Below are 21,404 nucleotides of genomic sequence, written 5' to 3' on the forward strand. Positions count from 1 at the left end.
AAATATTATATTTTTAATGCAATTCTCATGCTTTATCAATACTTTTGAGTTGCCTAGATTTGTTGAAACTGACAGTTTGAGAAACTGCTCTATTCCATACCCAAAGTCACACTATCTACCACTGCTGGGCCAGTTTACTTTAAATGCCGAGGCTGATTTCTTGTCTCAGTCTGTCATAGAGAAAAACTCCAGATATGGCATGTTGTTGTGTGAGCAAATTCCATCCCTGTAATCTGGAACCCAAAAGTTCAGCTCACTCTTTGAAAGATTTAAATCTTCATCAGGTCACTTAGTTCTCCTAGAATAATCAAATGAAGTTGACTCTCTTTGGTATATGTTCTTCAATTGTCAGACACTTCTGTATATTCTGCCCACCCACTGAATTAAAAATTGAATTGAAAAAAAAAAAAATAAATAATAATAAATAAATAAATAAATAAAATAATATAATAATAAATAATAAAAAAATAAAAAGTGAAAGAAAAATTGAATTGAAAATGAATTAAAAATTAAAAAATCCAAATCATTTTCATGGGCTGTTTTTTTGTTTCTTCTTTAAGACTGTTACTGTTGCTTAAAACAGCCTAGGCAAAAATTGTTTGTTGGCTTAGTAAACATACGAAAAGCCTTCAAGTCTTCATAAAGTAATGGGTTCTGCAAATTTGGCTTATTCAGAGGTTCCAGATGTGTACATTTCTTTCAAGTGAAAAGAGGGAACAAGTGTATACGAGTTACCATTCTGAAGTGCTCCTTTTAGATTTATTTTAGAGGAATTGAACAATCTCAATTCACTTGCTTCATAGACAGCAGCTTCCAGTTTACATATCCATTCATATACTGTTGCAATAAACATCTTGATTAAAATGTTATGAATGCTCTCAATTTCTGTACAAGTAATACAGATCCTGTTCAAAGGCAAATTATTTTTTTAGCAAAATTATACTCTGTTGGATTTGTACATACCTTCAAGAAAAGAGAGTGCATCCACAGCTTCAATTGAAGACTCTAAGAACAAAAAGAAATTTCTCATTTAAGAAAAAATTTCAAAAGAATATACAAATACCAATTAAATACTCTCATTCACAAGTAAATAAAACTCTTGATTAAAGTACTGATATTTAAAAGCATCTCTATGGCCATTTACTTTGAAATGATCAAGGAAAATGAAAGTGTTTGATCTGAATGTCCATTCTAAAGACTAAGTGTATAAGCACTGTTGTTCTACCTCACAGAGCAGTGAACAGCTACAAGAGCTTAGAAAAATTTATGAAAAAAAAAAAATATATATGTACATATATATATAAAATTGATATATATATATATATATATATATACGCACACACACAGTGAAATCTCATTAATACAAAGTTCAAGGGACTTAAATTTTCACGTTTTGTAATAACAAGGTTTGTAGTAACAAAGTCCCCCCAAAAGTGTCAAAATTTTACCTTTTTTTGGTACATACTGTATATCTAAGAATAATAATAATATCAAAAATAAATTAATAAAATAAAATAATAAAAACAAAGGCCTTGTCTATCAATAGAGTAATAGGAACAACATATTTTTTAAAGATTTTGTTTGTAAGATAAACTAAGAAAAAAGCAATATTAACGGAAATGAAAATATTGTACAGTATATATTTTGATATATACAATATTTTAGTATCACAGTAAAAAAAATTACAATCTTAATATAAAAGGAGACATACAATCCATTAAATTTTTAATAAATTAATCTAATTTAAAAAACGAATCCAATGTTGTTTCCACAGTTTTTGTCCTATATGCATTTTTAACTGCAGCACAGACGTTATCAAATGAAATAGCTGTTTCTTTATCAACGTTACCTTTTTTTTTTGTTAGTTGTTGGCACATCAGCTTCTGTGGCCATAATGCACCTGCCAAGGAATTTTTTTCACTACTGTGATCCAAGCCCGAGGCGGGATTCGAACCGGCGACCTTTGGGTTGCCAGGCAGGCACTTTACCCACTCGGCTAGCCCGGTCAGCATCAACGTTACTGCAGGCCAACACATTCTCTATTATGTTCAATGCATTTTGGGTACCTTTTTTTAGATGGCAGTATGCGTGTTTCTTAACTTTCGCTGTTGCTGGTAACAAAAATATCACAGTTTTGTTTGGTACCCAGCAGCTCTTCTGGTGTTGGCGTTGCAGTGGTAGCAACTTCATCATCCACCTTCAAAAACTCTTCAAATTCAACAAAATCCATGTGCTCCTTCAAATTCCTCCATTCCTCACTGTTGCTATCACATTCGTCGGCTGGACCATGTTTTTGGATGATGTTCTCGCCAAAGCCACTCTTTCTGAAGCAGTTGATTATTACACTTGATGTAATACTTTCCCAAGCAATAACAAGATTACGGATAGCATCCAAGTCATTCCAATTTGGCTGCAAATTGTTCCCTCCTATGTTGCGGATCAAGTACCTTATCAGGCAAGCTCTATATGCTCTCTTGAGGTTATAAATAATGCCTTGATCCAGTGGTTGCATTAAACTGGTGGTACTGGAAGGAAAAAACAACAGCCATATATTTGTCAACTTAAGTATCTTGGCAGAATGTGCTGTACAACAGTCTAGAATCATCAAAATGTTTCTTTTTTCTGAAGCCGCTCTTCTGTCCAATTTTGATAACCAAGACTGAAAAATTTTGACTGTAAGCCAAGCACTTCTATTGGCCTCATAATCACAGGGAAGTTGATTAACTGCTTTAAAACATCTTGGCTTGGAAAACTTACCAATCACAAGTGGGTGTAGTTTTGTACTGCCATCTGAACTGCAGCATAACAGAACAGCGAGTCTTTGTTTACTTAATTTTCCAACACAACAAGACTCTCCTCGAACAGCAAATGTTTTGTTTGGCAGCAAATTATAAAATAAACCTGTCTCGTCAAGATTAAAAATATCCTTTGCCTCATATTTTTCAAGGATGGACCGTACAGAACACAACCAGTCTGTAGCCTTTTCTTTGTCGACTAATTCAGACTCACCGCAAACATTTCGCGAAACCAAGTTATTCCTGTCTTTAAATCTTTGGAGCCAGCCACTGCAGCATTTGAAGTCGCTAATCCCACGTTGCTGAGCTAGATAATTTGCCCTTTCTTGCAAAATCAGACCTGATATTGGCAAATCAGACGCACGCATTTGGTGGTACCACTCAAAGTTCTGTTTCAAGCTCCTCGTGTTTTGCAACACAAATTCGTTTCCTGTTTTTCATCGCTGCTCCAGTGTCACGCACTTTTTCAAGTCTTTTTTGGTTTTTCAATATTGTAGATGAAGTAGGTAAAGGGATGTTGCATTCCTTTCCAATGTCTGTTTTGCTTCTTTCCATCCTATCAGCCTCTTGTATAATTTCAATTTAATTTCCAGACTTAATTCTGTCCGTCTATATTTTGTTGCCATAACACTGCTAGATAAGATTTAATATAAACAAATTTTAAATTAATTTAAAGACAAGTTCCGAAAAAGACATCGGCTCAGATAAAATGGCACAAAAAATAGACTGCTATATACGATAGCAAAAGACTCTTTGAACTGGGGTAACAATTGCAACTGACCTTATTCCCGTGTAGAGCGAGGGAGTGCATGTAAACAACTTAGAAAAACTTTTTATTCTTTTGTTAATTTAACAACTCATCCTTCAGAAGGATGTTTTTCAGAGTGCACTTGACATTGCAGCTACCACAAACTGGTTTTGTTTACACAAAACTAATTTCTAACAAGTCAGTGCCATCCTTCAGGAAGTAGGTGGCCAGGGGCAATAATCGGATCGCTCTGCCAAGATTTGTATTAAACAAACAAAATGACAATATTTATTTCTCACGGGGTGAAAAAGAACTTTGTAATACATAAACTGAATTTTGTAATAAACGAATATATTTACACAGAAAAGCCGATGCTTTCACAGGGGAATGGTATGTGCTTCATATTAACGAATACTTTGTATAAACCGAGTTTGTATTAACGAGATTTTACTGTATATACAGGGTGTCTCAAAAATATTGGTACAAACGTTTAGGGGAGGTAGGTAACATCTAAAGGAATGTGAATCGCATAGCAACCCATAACCGGAAACGTCACGGGAAAGTAGTAGCAGAGGCACAAATGACACAAGACAGTAATTAGTGGCAAACATTTATTTCACATTATATTAACAATGGAGTACGAGATGGATTAATTTCATGATGTTACAACAGATGCTTGAAGGTTTCACCATGAGACGCGATGCATACATGACACCGACGCAGCATGGATTGGCAGACACGGTCGAACATACCTGGAGTTTCTTTGACAGTAGCAGCAGTGCAGAGGAGTCTCGCCATGAGATCTATTTCCATCTTCACAGGCGATTCATACACGATATATTTGAGGGCCCCCTACAGAAAGAAATCAAGGCTCGATAAATCAGGTGAGCGTGGGGACCAGGCAACGGGTCCACCACAGCCAAAACGCCTGTTCAAATGGTCACAAACACACCTTCCATAATGGGCAGGCGCCCTGTCATGTTGAAACCAAATGTTGCGTCTCACATTTGCTGGAACATCGTCAAGTAACCCTGGTAGAACTTGTTCAAGAAAGATCCGATATTTAGCGGAGTTCATGCGGGACGGTAACAGGTATGGGCCAACTAAGCGGTCACCGACCATACCTGCACACACATTTACTGTGAAGCAATGTTGTGCCACATGGGGGTGCACATCATGTGGGTTGTCGTGAGCCCACACATGAGCATTGTGCTGATTGAATAAGCCTTCCCGAGTGAAATAAGCCTCATCCGTGAACAAAACATAGGCTGGAAAATTCAAGTCTTGAACACTTTCTTGGAGAAACAACTGTGCAAAAGCCACACGTGCAGGATGATCTTGGGGGAGCAGTAACTGAACCCTTTGGAGATGAAAGGGGTGTAAGGAATTGTTGTGCCACACATGCTGAACACTGCAATGAGACATTTCTAAGGCAGGGGCAATGGCACGTGTGCTGGTAGTAGGATTATTCTGGACGGCATTCAACACACTTTCTTCCATGGCAGGAGTTCGCATCGAACGTGGTCTGCCCGCACTACTCCTGTTACCTACTTAACTACCTCGCCTAAATGACCCATAATAGAAAAAATTTTGATGCACACGTGCAAACAAACGGTGGTCCGGTACATGTCTATCTAGGAAGCGTTCTCCATAAATTCATTGAGCTGCTCGTCCATTGCTCTCTGCTAATCCATACACTAGGTGCATGTCTGCCAGCTCACAGTTCATATATCGATGAATGCTCTTCGTGCGGCGACTACTGCTTGAATGAGTAAATCAGAAATTTTCCCCCTCGCGAACTGATGAACAGCACCGTCTACCGACTTACGGTAGCGTTTCCGGTTATGGGTTCCTGTGCGATTCACATTTCTTTAGATGTTAACTACCTCGCCTAAACGTTTGTACCAATATTTTTGAGACACCCTGTATATATACACACACATGACCTTAACAAAAATGTTTTCAAAATTTAATAGATAACAAGGAAATGTTGCTAAAGACCACAATATTATATAATTAATCTTTACATTTTGTGTAACATTTGAGATTAATAGAATACATTATATAGTATTTAGAATACAAAATTCCAGTTTATCTGAAACACTTAATATACTTAAGCAATTTTTTATTATAAATTTCAATCCACATTTTTCTGTAGGCCTTGTAAAATATAAATTTTCCACTAAAATTCTTACAGCAAAATTAAATTTTTGTAGTTCTCATCAAAATTTACTTTTACATTCAGCATACTGATATCTATACATCTATACATATACTAGTGTGCAAGTATGTATATTAATGTAGATATAATTTGATATGTTCATTAATACTGATTATTAGAACACGCACAAAATGTTTCACCAACTGGCCAGGATATCAAAACAAACTAAACAAAAAAAATCTGTACTGCCCTGGCTAAATCATTCATATTCATATTAAACTCAGGATTATAATCAAGTTTTCTTGGAAAAATTTTATAAAAATTTAAAAAAAATTAATCTAAAGTAAATATAAGAAAAAAAAAATTCCTAGGTTTACCAGTATATATATAATTTCAGTTCTATTATTACAGAAAAAGAAACTTATTTTTATGTATGAAATTTCTGCACTAATGCTAATCTTAACAGCAAAGTTTTGCCCTGTGTAAATAAAAAAAATCAATGTTTGCCAAAGAACTCGAAAGTGACTCAATGAGTAGTAGTGGCATGTGATGCAAGAAAGCAAGTGTATGAGCTTATGCAGCATCAGCCAAAAAAAAAAAAAAAAAATCACACCATTCCCTCCAAATGCCTGTCCAGCTTTCCACCTTATTTTTATTCAACCTATCAACTTCCACAACAACAGATGGAAGTTTCTTCCAGCAATTAACCATCTGCTGGCTAAAGGCAAATTTCCGCACATCTATTTTACATCTGTCCTTTCTTAATTTGAATTTATGCTCCCTTAGGTTCGTAATCTGAACAAGTGGAAGGATCCCATCAGAATTCAGCGTGCTCAACCCATTCAAGGCCTTATACACCTCAATCAGATCACCGCACAGGTGCCTAGTCTCCAGCCACTGCAATTTGCAGAATTTAAGCCTCTCTTGGTAAGAGAATCTATTCATTCCTCTCACCAATCTTGTTGCCCTTCTCTGTACACGCTCAAGCAAATCTACATCCTTCCTAAAATGAGGCTTCCAGACCTGTACGCAGTACTCAAGGCGTGGCCTGATCATTCCCTTATACAGAGGGACAATCACCTCCTTTTCCCTGCTAGCAAAATTCCTACATATCATTGACAAAACCCCATGACCTGCCCTGGCAGCCTGTCTGCATTGCTCCGAAAACTTCATATCTACCTGCACAATTACTCCCAGGTCTTTTTCATTTTCTACCACCTTAAGTCTAGTACCACACAGTTGGTACGTTTCTCTGGGGGTTACTTCTACCCATATGCAGTACTTTGCATTTGTCAAGGTTAAACTTCAGTTGCCACTTCTCAGCCCATCTGCCCAAATTATCTAGATCCTGTTGCAGTAGCACACTGCCATTACTGTCATTAACAACCCTGCCAAACTTTGTATCATCTGCAAACTTCGATATTAAGCCTGATATACCTTCATCAATATCATTGATAAATATACAAAACAACAGAGGACCCAACACCGAACCCTGTGAGACTCCACTAATAACATTAGTCCACGAAGAGCAGCACCCATTGATTACCACCCTCTCTCTTCTCCCACTTAACCATCCTTTTATCCATTGTAGCAACTTACCCTTAATACCATTCTGCTCCAATTTGTACAATAGTCTTTCATGTGCAACAGTGTCAAAAGCTTTCCTGAAATCCAAATATATGATATCAAAATTATTTTTTGCATCCAGTTCCTTTGTAACCACATCATAATATCCTATCAAATTTTTCAGACAAGACTTTCCCTTAACAAACCCATGCTGGGTCTGAATTATTGCTGCAGTCTTGTCTAGATGATCCTGCAATGCATCTTTAACCAGTGACACCATTATTTTACCCGGAACAGAAGTTAAACTAACTGGTCTGTAATTACTCGTGTCACCCTTCGATCCCCCTTTGTGAATTGGGGATACATTTGCACATCTCCAGTCCGTGGGAACCTCCCAAGTCCAAGGATGCTCTCATAATTATGGCTAAGGGTTTGCTTAGTTGCTTTGCCACCTCCTTTAATATAACTGGATAGATCCCATCCACCCCAGGTGATTTCCATATGTTTAACTTCAACAATTTCTCCTCCACTTTGCTCTCAGTTATTACAAAATCATTAAGTATCCTGCTACAATTTGATAACCTTCTGCCATTTTCAAACCTTAATTCCTCATGTGTGAATGTAGATGCAAAATACTCATTCAGTTTGTTTGCTATTTGAGCAGGATCATCAACAGTCGAACCATCAATGTCAAGTGGACCAATCAGATTCATCCCCTTCCTTTTAGAGTTTATATAAGTAAAGAAATCCTTGTTGTTTTTCTTAGCATTTTTTGCCAAGGATTTCTCATAATCTGCCTAACCTCCTTTGTGTCACTAACCTCCTTTGTGACCTGATTACAGACTAGTTTATATCTGCCATAGGCTTCTGAGTCGCTTGATAATTTATATGCATCCCATGCATTTTTCTTCCCTGTTACGAGTCTCATTAATTCATTAGATAACCATTTAGGCCTAAACCTTGAACAATATTTCTTAATAGGTATGAAACTTTTAGTAGCATCCACGATTAATTGCTTGAATGCTTCCCACTTAGAATTTACTGTTGGTAACATTGTCAGTTGATCCCACTTACAAATTTAAAAGATTTCTGAGACCACTGTACTTACCTTTACGGAAGCAAAAACCCTTTCCTTTATCCCTGATGGCAATTAAATCTTTAAGTAAATCCCACATCAGTACACTGTGATCACTGCCACCTAGTGGTTCCTTTATCTGCAAATTCTTAATACACGAATGATCACTGCTGATAACCAGATCAAGAGTATTACTCTCTCTGGTTGCCTCTTAAACATGCTGCTGCAGAAAACAATCATCCAATAAATCCACAAAAGTCTGACTAGTGTGTGAGTGACCAATCCACAAGTTCCAGTCAATATCTGGGAAGTTAAAATCCTCCATTATAAGACATTCTGATTTACTAACCCACTCTATTTCTCTGTACAACTGTTCATTGTACTCATTTGAGTCATTAGGCCTATAACACACTCCTACTCTTATTTTTGCTTTCGTAGTGCTTAAGTCACACCAAACTGACTCAACAGTACACTGTTCATCTATATCAACTGGGTGCACTTCTTTTGATTTTATATTTTTCTTAATTAACACCATAACACCTCCTCCCTTTCTATCCTGTCTTTCCTTTCTATACACATTGTGCTCCCCAAATTCCAGTTCTGCATTCCTTATATCTGTGTGATACCACGTCTCTGCTATCCCACCAATATCCACCTTTGATGTCTTGACCAACACTTCAAATTCATCAAATTTATTTACTATACTTCTAGCATTGGTATACATGCAAGCATACATGTGCCTATTCCTAGTTACCCTAACATATCCCATATACCCACCTATTTCAGGATGACTGCCATCCATCCCTGAAACCCCCAACACCCCTCGCTCCAGGTCGCTACTTATTCTAATAGAAGTTGTGCAAGAATCACCTTCACCTCTGCCTACGGCTACTGTTAAACTATTAGTCCTTGTATCCCCCCATGCTATCAGTTTTCTGACCCACCTAACACTGCCTCGATAGCATCAGCAAATAACATAAAAACAAGTACATAAAACAATTTATATAATGCTGCTGTATATAAATATTTTTTTGGAAGTTTTTCCTTGTTAATAGTATAAGTAGTGACAAATTATGAAAGAAACAAGCTTATACATTATTAGCCAAAAAAAAAAAAAAAAAGCTTCTCACTTCACCTATCCAACCCAACTTCCAAAAGTTTATCTAATTCTTCCTTGAATTTATTCAAGCTATCCACTTCCACAACATCAGATGGAAGGTTGTTCCAGCAATCAACCACCCACTTGCTAAAGGTAAACTTCTGCACATCTATTCTGCACCCATCCATCCTCAATTTGAATTTATAACCCCCCCTTCGTGTGTAGTCTGAGTAAAAGGAAGAATCCATCAGCATTGAGCTGGCTCAATCCATTCAAAGTCTTAAACACCTCAATTAGATCACCTCATACGTGCCTGGTCTCCAGACACTGCAAATTTGCAGAGCTGAAGCCTACCTTGGTGAGAGAACCTGCTTTGTTCCCCTCATCAATCTTCTTGCCCTTCTCTGTACCCATTCGAGCAGCTCTACATCCTTCCTAAAACGAGGCCTCCAGACCTGTATGTAGTACTCAAGATATGGCCTGATTATTGCCTTATACAATGGAATAATCAGCTCCTTATCCCTGCTAGAAAAATTCCTATATATCATTGACAAAACCCCGTGTGTTACCCCCAGGTCATTTTCATTTTACACTACCCTGAGTACAGTGCCACACAATTGGTATGTTAATCTGGGATTACTGCTGTGTGCAACCCTTTACATCTGTCAATGTTAAACCTGAATTGCCATTTCTCAGCCCAACTGCCCAATTTTTCTAGATCTTTTTGCAGTAGCATACCATCATTACTCACCCTGCCAACCTTCATCAACATCATTAAGAAATACAGAAAACAACAATAGGCCCAGAAATGAACCGTGGGTTACTCCATTGATAACATTAGTCCAAGAAGAGCAGTGTCCATTGATAGCAACTCTCTATCTTCTCCCACCCAACCAAACCTTTATCCATAGCAGTAACTTGCCTTTAATTCCACCACACTACTCTAATTTGTACAGCAGTCAATTATGAGCAACAGTATCAATAGCTTTCCCGAAATTCAAGTACAGGCACTCCCCGATTTACGTAAATTCAGCTTTATGTAAGATTTTGCTGGCAGGTGCAAACTGAAAAAAATATGGAAATGTATTTTGCATCCCATAGGAATAAATCGAGGTATTGTGAAAATATCGTAATGTGAGACCCAATAACACTTTTTTTTTTTTTTTTTTGTAATTCATTCCAAGACCTCACAAGTTGAAATTTTTGCTATTTAATCATTTTTATAATGGAAATTGTATTAGTTTTATATAAATTTATGTCAAATAAGCACAACAAAAATATCACTTTTGACTAAAGGATGCAAAAACGAAACACGTGGCCAACACGTTTACAAATGCTACTATTGGCTGGGAGGAAGGACCACGCAGTCTGGCTAGAGAATGCACTATACTTTCATCATTATCATATGTTGTGTTATAAGAATCAATTTTGAATGCCTTTGTGATATTTTTCTAAAGCATATTTCTGGAGGTCACGACCATAAAACTTTAAAAAAAATTTGCACTTTCCGATTTATTGGGCTTTTCTGTTAGTAAAATATATTATAAACTGGTAGTAAACTCTATCTTATCTGGAAAATAGTATTACCTAATTCCCGTGCAGTAGATGACAAACTTTGCAGGACAAAGTTTGTCATCTATTGTACGAGAGAATTAGGTAATACTATTTTAAAGGACAATGCACATATAAAAGAGCATGTTAAAGGACCAATGCATTTAAGATCAACAGTGATCACAAAACAGCTTTCCGGTGCTATATTGAAAACGGAAAAGCTATTAATAATATGGATGGAAAATCAGATTCAGAAGCAAGTGCCCCTGAGTCTAATGGGCATTCAAGCAAAAGCAAAAAGTATTTATGAAGATATTAAGGATGGATAAGTGCAGCAAACCCCAAGCCAAGTTCGTGGCAAGCAATGGGTGATTTAATAGGTTCAAGAATCGCACTGGTTTTCACAACGTCAAAGTAAAATTTTTGTAATTGCACACTTTTGTAATTTTGTACACTTTGAAATTTTTTCTGCAGATGAGATAAAAAAAAAATTGAATAAATAATTCTATTTATATGTTTGTTGAACATTTTTTTTTGTTCAATCATCTAAAAAAACAAATTTTCAGAATCTTCTCTTCATTCCTATTTACTTATTACAATGATGAAGGGAAAGCAACCAACAGAAAGTGGTGGCAATGCTAGGACCCAAACAAAACTGATTTAGAAATAAGGATGAAAATTATTAAGAAGTAAGAAGCAGGACAAAGTTTGTCATCTACTGAATGGGCATTAGGTCTCCTGCTTCAACAGTGAATACTATTTTAAAGGACAGTGCATATATAAAAGAGTATGCTAAAGGACCAATGCATTTAAGATCAACAGTGATCAAAAAACAGCATTTCACAAAACAATGTGCATAGTTGCTGTTATTTGGTTTTTAGGAGCATTAGCAACTAAGGCCATATTGCTCGGGGGATATGCAGTGGTCATTCCCTGACCTTTCTGCATCCTCCGTATTTGGTGGTGACAGGCTCGAACCCTGGTTTAATCAAGAAGCATGTGCTACGCACTGCTGCTCCTTCCCACCTGGCTACGGAAGCGCCATGTGCACAGTTGTGAGTGCTGTGTAAGCCTTTAGGGAAATTCGAACTTACATAAAATTTTGACTTACATAGAGTTACAACGCAACCCTTACGTAAGTTGGGGAGTGGTTGTATATGATATCAAATTATTTTTTACATCCAGTTCCTTCATTACTGCATCACGGTATCCAATCAAATTGGCCAGACATGATTTCCCCTTAACAAACCCATACTGTGTCTGAACTATAACTGCAGTCTTGTCTAGATGATTCTGCATTACTTCTTTGACCAGTGACTCCATTATTTTCCCTGAACAGAAGTTAAACTAACAGATCTGTAATTATTCATAACACCTTTTGATCCTCCTTTATGATTTGGAGATACATTTGCAACTCCAGACCATGGAGAATTCCCCTGAATCCAAGGATGCTCTCATAATTAAGGCTACATAAATATGTACATTAGTATACATGTATACTAATGTAGATACAATTTGATTTAATAAATTAAATTTAATGGTTTGCTTACTTTCTCTGCTGCCTCCCTTAATATAACTGATAGATCCCATCCACCCCAGGTGCCTTTCTCATGTTCAACTTCAACAGCTTCTCTTCCATTTTCCTCTCAGTTATTACAAAATCATTTAGCTCCCTATTATACTTTGATAAACTTGTGGCATCTCCTTCATTAAAGAATTCCTCATGTGTGAATGTAGATGCAAAATACTTATTCAGCTTGTCAGCAACCTGAGCAGAATCATCAACATTTGAACCATCGATATCAAACGGACCTCTGATTTATCCATGTCCTAGTGTTTACATAAGAAAAGAAGTCTTTGCTGTTTTTCTTTGCATCCTTTCCAACCTTCATATACCTTCATCAACATCATTAAGAAATACAGAAAATGATAGGTCCAGCAATGAACCATGGGGTACTCCACTGATAACATTAGTCCAAGAAGAGCAGTGTCCATTGATAACAACTCTCTTATCTTCTCCCACTCAACCATCCCTTTACCCATAGCAATAACTTGCTCTTAATTCCACACTGCTCTAATTTGTACGGCAGTCAATTATAAGCAACAGTATCAAAAGCTTTCCTGAAATTCAAGAAATCTTTGGATTTCTCATAATCTGCCTTAGCTTGCCTAACCTCCTCTTTGCCTTGATTGCAAAACTAGTTTATATCTACCATATGCTTCTGTATCATCTGATAATTTATATGCATCTTATGCATTTTTCTTCTCTGCCACAAGTCTCATCAATCATATGACATCCAATTAGGTCTAAGCCTTGAATGGTATTTATTTAGTATGAAAAGCCTAGTGGCTTCTATGATTATTTCCTTGAATGCTTTCCATTTTGAATTTGCTGATGTTGGTCCCATTGCATACAATTTAAAAACCGTTGGAGACTACTGTAGTCACCTTTACAAAAGCAAATACCCTACCCTTTACCCTCGATGGTAGTTACATCTTTAAGTAAATCACATGTCAATACACTGTGTTCACTTCCACCTAGTGGTACTTTTATCTGCAGATTCTTAATGCATGAATAATTAGTGCTGATAATCAGATCAAGAATATTACTCTCATTTGTTGCTTATGCTGTAGAAAACAGTCATCCAAAAAATTCTGCTGGTGCGTGTGACCAACCCAAAAGTTCCAGTCAATATCTAGAAAATTAAAATCCCCCAATATAAGACATTCTGATTTACTGACCCATTCTATTTCTCTGCACAGCTTCAGATTCATTAGGTCCATAACACACTCCCACTCTCATTTTTGCTTTGTCAGTGCTTTTGTCACACCAAATTGATTCAATGTTACACTGACCAGCCATGTTAACTGCCTTAGATTTTATGTGCTTCTTAACTAAGAACATAACTCCACCATCCTATCCTATCTGTCATTTCTGTATGCATTGTACTACCCATATTCAAATTCTGAATCCCTTGTATCTGAGTGATGATATCATGTCTCTGATATCCCCACAATGACTTCATTTGATGACTTGACCAGCACTTAAAATTCATCCAATTTATTAGTCATGCTCCTAGCATTGGTATACATGTACCACTTCTAATCCTCAGTTACCCTAACGTAGTCCATGTAATTACCTGTTCCATGATGACTCACAGCAGGCCTTGAAATCCTCAGCGGCTTGCTTTCCAGGCTGCTGCACATTTCAATAGAAACAGTAAGAATACTTTCACCTCTGCCTGTGGCTATTGTTGATCAATGTTCTTGTGTCCAAGCTAGCAGTTTTCCAAACCCACCTAGCATTAGCAAATATTCTTGCACTCTTTCTATTTAAGTGTATCCTATCCCTGTAAAAAGCAGTCTTTCCTGTTAATAAGCACAGACCATGCTATGAAAAGTTCCACCTATGAGTCTTGCACAATCTCTCCAGGGCTGAACTGATTGACAAGCCTTTCTTCATATACTCTCTCCAATTGTGCCTGGGCAGAATTGCAGAAACTTTCAAATTTAACCCTAAATCAGGACTTTTCCTCAACAATGCTCTGTACTTGTTAAGTAAGTAATCAGATCTCCTAATACTAGAACTCGTTTATAAAATAAAGTTTTTAAAAACCATTTAAAAACCAAAAGCATTAATGTGTAGGAAACATGTTTTTGATATTTAATGTGCATTATTTACATATCACTTACCCATAGTGTACCTTCTGCTATTTCCCTGGTGAAGCAGTTTAATCTCAACTAATAAATGTAGTATAAAGAAAGAAAGAGTTTTCAGGAGTAGAGTAGAGTATGCTTTACTAATGGAACCAACACATATGCTTCATGGAGGCTAGCAGTAAATACTAAAGATGTTTTTACATCTTTAGCATTTACTGATAGCTTAGCCTGATTAATGGAAGTAAAAAACAAATAATTATCTTATTACTAATGAATTAACAAATAATATATAAAAGAAGTTGTTTTCGCTCACACACACACATCTCAAAATATAATATTTACTCAATGTTTTTTTAACACTTTATGTATTTCCTCCTGGATTTTTAATAAAAATTGAAATACAAATTTTACAGATCATCTGTGATTTAATAAAATAAACAAATAGCAATATGTACCACAGATCATAGTATGCAGTCAACATTTTTATAATGTACTTTACTTATTTTTGTCTGGATTTTAATAACAGTTGTAAATAATAACAGTTGTTCACATTTCTATTGTGATTAATATAATAAAGAAATAGCAATTTTCAAGATATATATATTTAGTAAATTGATAACAAAAAAAAGCAACCACTTTGTGTGAAGAGAACATTTTATCTGCTCATCCATCATATTGCTCATTCATTCCTCCAATTATTGCATTCAAACAAATATCTAGTGCTTCCACTACAACATGGTATTTGGTAATAGCCTCTGTGATATTAATAATTTGTTCCATTTTAATGAAATTTGTGATGACTCAAGAAATCTTTCTAAAAGAGCTAAATATAAAATTTCGTGAAAATTCGGCTACTTGAAGTCAATCTGTTAAAGAAGACAGATAGCTGGACATGGTGAAGGTAAAAGATGCTTTATGCACATATATGCGAACACAGCAAACATGCCTAAAAATGAGCCCATAACTGATCTCACTCATCTTTCAGCAGGTCAATTCTACTTTCAATTTCATGTCATTTTATTTGTAGAAGTGTTTTAGCATGGGTAAATCCCCCCCTCCCAATTAGTGGAAGTTTCATGGCAGACGTTGAATCTACTGCTCTACATGCCCCTGGCATTTAGATAATATCTTCATAATATGGAACCATAGAAGAGATAATTTGGATAGTTTCCATTTCCATTCAGCTTATAAGGTTCTACCATAGCTTATTCCCCCTGGAAATGGAAGAAGATAATTCCATCCACTTCCTGGGATGTACTCATAAGGAACACAAACACCAAATCCACCCACCATATATTGCAATATTGAAAACCCACTGCCAGAAGAGGCATCCTTGATTTCTTCTCCAACCATCCCATTTCTATAATAGTAAGCATCACCAGAGGCCTTATTTTGAGTGTTCTAAAAATCTGCAGTTCTCAAGTATCTAGACCAGGGGTGGCCAACCTATGGCGCATGCACCAAACGTGGCGCTTTTGAAGATTACAAGTGGCGCATTTCATCATAAAATTTCTCAAGTACCCAAAGTCCATATTGCCGATTCTTTGGTTCTATTTCCTTTCATTTCAGGTCCTTCCGCATATGGCTTAAGACACTCACCACCTTCTTTCCACTTACATGCACATAAATGTGTCAATTCCCTCAATTTAGCAAAAGAAATAAGTTAAATAGTCTCCAAAAAATGCATTTCTGAATTTTGACCGTAAGTGATCTATGGCTATAAAAATATATCGAGCACCTAGTCGTCCATTCTTTTGTACAGCCGTTGCCTCTGGCGCGGCCCCGAGTGCCAAGCGAGTGATCAAAGCGAATCTACAAGTGAATTTCAAAGTGACTTCTCTAGAGTTAATAGATTTCAGAGAAATTTCAAGTGTTTCATTTGCTAAGTTATTTATTTTCAGCTCTTCTAAATAAAGAAGTAAGCTTTTCAAAAGAAAGGAAAGGTACCTTTCTTCTTCTTGTATATAGAAATAACACATAACACACTAACCACTAATCTCTAATCGCTTGGTCACTGGTGGCACCGCTCCTGCCTCCACGTGGCGGGGCCGGTAACCTGGAGGAAAAGCTATCCTCTGGGGCTAAAAGGAGCAACCATGGATTATGACAACTTTCCAGTACTTGAGCCTAGACGCTCATGTCATGACTCAAATGAACCCGAACGTGACGAATCACAATCTAAGAGACTACGCAAAAATGAGAATCAGCAGGAATATCCAGCGTTCCTCATATTACATTCTCTTTCTGCCAAACCTGTGAGTTCACTTTCACCATTTCTAATCCAGAAATGTTTGGAAAGTGTGGCTGGTTCACCGAAAATGGTGAAAAGACTCCGATCTGGAGATCTTCTAGTCGAAACAACTAAGCACCAGCATTCTCAGTCTCTACTGAAATTATCCACTTTCGGCGGAATACCAGTACAGGTCACCCCTCATGCCACTTTAAATAGCTCCAAAGGAGTAATAGCAGAGTGGGACCTGATGAATGTCACTGAAGACGAGATAGTAGAAGAACTAAAAGAACAAAAGGTAGTTCAAGCAAAGCGGATAATAATTAAAAAAGATGGTGAACTTGTTCCCACTAGGAATATTATCCTCACATTTAGTACACCAACCTTACCATCATGTGTCAAAGCCGGATACCTTAATTGCCGAATACGTCCCTACATTCCGAACCCAATCAGATGCTTCAAGTGTCAAAAATTTGGACACTCGCAAACAGTATGTCGAGGAGACGCCATCTGCCCAAACTGTGGTTCTAAAGCTCATGCACAAACGGACTGCAATGCAGAAACGCCACAATGCCCAAATTGTAAAGGCCAGCATCCAGCATACTCAAAATCATGTGAACTCTGGAGGGTAGGAAAAGAGATCCAGAAATACAAAGTTGAGCAAAAGGTCACCTACCAGGAAGCTAGGAAAAAAGTTATGCTCAGTATGCCAAAAATTACCTATGCTGCGGCAGCCAAAAAATACCAGTCAGCTGCAACACAAACGGCAGTCACAGTACCTCCATCCATCTCAATTGCTGATTGGGCCCGATCAGTGCTGTCGGTCCCACAGCAGCCACCTACAGAACAATGTAAAGTGACTTGTGCTAACAATACTCCGCTAACAGTCCCACCAACTGCAACTGATACTCTACCAGAAACTGTGAAATTGAAAGCATCATCCCCAAATATTGCACAACAACCATACTCAGGAAATATGGACACAGATGCTGGTACCCCGCATGATGAGACAATATTAGATTTACATGCAGAAGATGATATGGACCTTGGGTGTCCTAGCTTCCCAAAAAAAGAAAAGATGAAACCAGAACGACATAAGCAGGTTGGATATAAAAAACAGACAGAACCATACTCAATCCCAAAAACTAAATAATGCAGAATATTATACAGTGGAACTGTAGAGGTCTACGAAGCAATATATTTGATATTTATGACCTAATCAAACAGCACAGTCCAATCAGCCTCTGCTTGCAAGAAACCAATCTAACTCCGCAGGTGACTCCAGTGATTAAAAATTATAGTATCTATCAACAAGACAGAAGCAATACTAACTCAACCAGAGGAGGTGTAGCCATACTAGTTGACAACAAAGTTCCTACAAAACAGATCTCCCTGCAGACCACATTAGAAGCTGTAGCCATACGTATTGTTTTAAATTTTACTTTAACCATTGTCTCTGTATACCTTTCCCCAAACAAAGAATTCACTGTGAAAGAACTGGAGGACCTTATAAAGCAGCTTCCATCTCCTTTCATTCTACTAGGAGATTTCAATGGGCACCACACTATGTGGGGATCTCCCCAGATAGACAAACGAGGAAAACTTATTGAAACAGTTCTTGAGAGCCAGAATCTCACATTATTAAACACTGGTGCTGACACTTATATTCATTTTCCCACCGGAGTATCTACTGCCATAGACTTATCAATATGTTCCCCAAAACTATTCCCAATCATTCAGTGGATAGTTTCAAGTAACCCACTAAACAGTGACCATTACCCAATTATTTGCAAATTACAAACAAACAGAACCACACATATAGCCAGCCGCATAAAATGGAAATTTTCAAAAGCAGACTGGAACAAGTTCACAGATTCAATTTCCTTTGATAATGAAGTCATCAAAAGCCAGTCTATAGATAAAGTTACCGACCACATTACTGCACAGTTAATAACAGCTGCAACCTGTGCTATACCAAAAACCACAGCCAGTCCTCGCAGACATGCCAATATCTGGTGGAATGATGCATGCCGTGATGCTAAAAGAGAAAAGAATAAAGCATGGAATCGATTTCGCAAGTATCCAACAACTGAAAACTTGATTAATTTTAAGAAACTTAAAGCAAAGGCACGTTATGTGCAGAAAAAAGCGAAAAAAGACTCTTGGATCCGGTTCGCTTCCACTATTACTAAAAATACAGAGATTAGAAAAATCTGGAATAAAATCAAAAAACTGAATGGTAAACTGTTCCCCGAATCAATGCCGATTATAAGCTGGAAAGGTAAAGACTTCTCCACTCCAACAGAAATTGCAAATGCCCTGGCAGATTGCTTTTTCCAAATCTCCGCAGCATCAGCATATGAGTCTACTTTTAAACAGCTAAAAGCTAAAGCAGAAAAGCATAACCTGAACTTCAATACAAGGGCATCTCCTCCATATAACCGACCTTTTACATCATTTGAACTAGAGAGCTGTCTAAATAGGTCGGGTGATAGTGCACCAGGGCCTGATGGGATATACTATATAATGCTTAAACATTTAAACAAACAAGCTTTGAATTCATTGCTAATATACTTCAACCGGATATTCTCAGATGGCTACTTTCCTCTTTCTTGGCGTCACTCAATAGTTCTAGCGTTTGCTAAACCTGGAAAGGATCAATCAGATCCACGAAACTATCGGCCAATATCTCTCAGCAGTTGCCTTGGTAAGACACTAGAAAAAATGATCCACGCCCGTTTAGTATGGTATCTAGAATCTCATTCGGTGATGAATAAGAATCAGTACGGATTTCGGAAAAATCGGTCAACTCTAGACCTTATGGTCAAGGCAGAATCCAACATACGCAATGCTTTTATCCGTAAAGAACATCTAGTCATGATTTGCTTGGATATCGAAAAAGCCTTTGATACCACCTGGCGGTATGGCATACTTCAAAATCTGTATGCCACAGGGCTCCGGGGTCAACTACCCCTTATCATACAGAGTTTTCTAGAAAACAGGACCTTTCAAGTGCGTTACTGCAATTCACTCTCCCGTACATTTGTCCAAGAAGAAGGGGTCCCACAAGGATCAGTTCTAAGTGCAACGCTCTTTGCGGTTAGGCTAAATAATGCAACAGAAAATATTCCGGCTAATGTTGACACCTATTTATATGCAGATGACCTTACTATATCCTATCATTCACAAAGCATGCGGTCCATTGAGCGACAATTGCAGCTCTCGATAAATAAAATAGAATCATGGGCATCCCGCAATGACTATCGTCTCTCTGCAACAAAAACAACTGCTATCCATTTTTGCAAAAAGCGTCAGCTCCATCCAGATCCCGAGCTAATATTAGGAACCCAAAAAATACCACTTAGCAGAAGTATCCGGTTCTTGGGCCTTACACTTGACACCAAACTTACCTTTCAGGCACATATACGACAAATAAGAACTCAGTGCATGAAAAAGATTAATATCCTCAAAGTTATATCTTCCATGACATGGGGAGCCGATCGCTTCACTCTTCTACATCTGTATCGAACCTTAATAAGATCTCGTCTAGATTATGGAGCCCCAGTTTATGATTCTGCACGAAAGACAGCATTGGCTTGGCTCAATCCGGTCCAGCATAGTGCTCTCAGGATTGCCTTAGGGGCCTTTAAGACATCCCCAGTGCAAAGTATGTATATAGATGCCAATGAACCTCCACTACATCTTAGGAGAAAAGTATTGCTTCTTAGTTATGCAGTCAAATTACGTAGTCACCCGTCTCATCCCATCTGGACATATCTTTTTGAACCGCAGTGGGAAAACTTATATAGAAATAAACCCAACGAAAACAAACCTGCTGGTATTCGGCTACAAGAGGTAACTCAAAATTGGAACATCTATCTTGGAAATATCTTTCAAGCTACGGACGCAGTACAGGCACCATGGGCAATGTATATACCTCATTGCGACGACTATTTTCTTCAGTGGGGAAAACACTCCTTATCGAACCACAATCTTAGACAACTACATGCGAATCACGCATTGACCAATGCTCACAGTCTTCGGATATACACGGACGGCTCCAAAACTGATGTATCCGTGGGAGCTGCAGTAATGAGTCCTGCATGCACTGTCTCTGTCCAATTACCACTTGAATGCAGTGTTTTTACGGCCGAACTATACGCCATCAAAATGGCTTTAAAACTCCTTAACGATGTTCCAAACACCCAAGTAATAATATATACAGACTCTTTAAGTGCGGTGAATGCTCTGCAGAATAAATCACAACATTTGCATCCATTCCTCTCACAAATCAGGTCACAGTTATGCCAACTCAACAAAAATAATCGGACTGTTACGTTTTGCTGGATACCGAGCCACGTTGGAATTCCAGGAAATGAGCGTGCAGACGAAGCAGCAAAACACCCCACTTGCTTCGATTCCACCCCTGTTCCTTTTTCTGATTACAAACCAATCATACGGCGGATATGTACTGAGATGTGGTCTGAAATGTGGCATAATCAAACCGGTAACAAACTTC

The 21,404-nt window shown here is 37.5% G+C and overlaps 1 protein-coding gene across 2 annotated transcripts in view; it reads right to left on the reverse strand.

Moving 5' to 3' along the window:
• Window positions 1-221: 221 nt before the first annotated feature.
• PolE4 (DNA polymerase epsilon subunit 4) overlaps window positions 222-21,404 on the reverse strand; it is a 41,414-nt gene continuing 20,231 nt past the window's right edge. For both annotated transcript variants that reach the window (XM_090373573.1, XM_090373574.1), the window contains exons 3-4: window positions 964-1,005; window positions 222-298 (exon numbers count right to left, since the gene is read on the reverse strand). In XM_090373573.1, coding sequence (XP_090229699.1) covers window positions 270-298; window positions 964-1,005 — 71 coding nt within the window. In that variant the 3' untranslated portion in view covers window positions 222-269. The remainder of the gene's footprint in view (window positions 299-963; window positions 1,006-21,404) is intronic.

This window comes from Mastigoproctus giganteus, chromosome 5 (genome assembly GCF_048544385.1).
Source record: "Mastigoproctus giganteus isolate SK-2022 chromosome 5, ASM4854438v1, whole genome shotgun sequence".
Lineage (NCBI taxonomy): Eukaryota > Metazoa > Arthropoda > Arachnida > Uropygi > Thelyphonidae > Mastigoproctus > Mastigoproctus giganteus.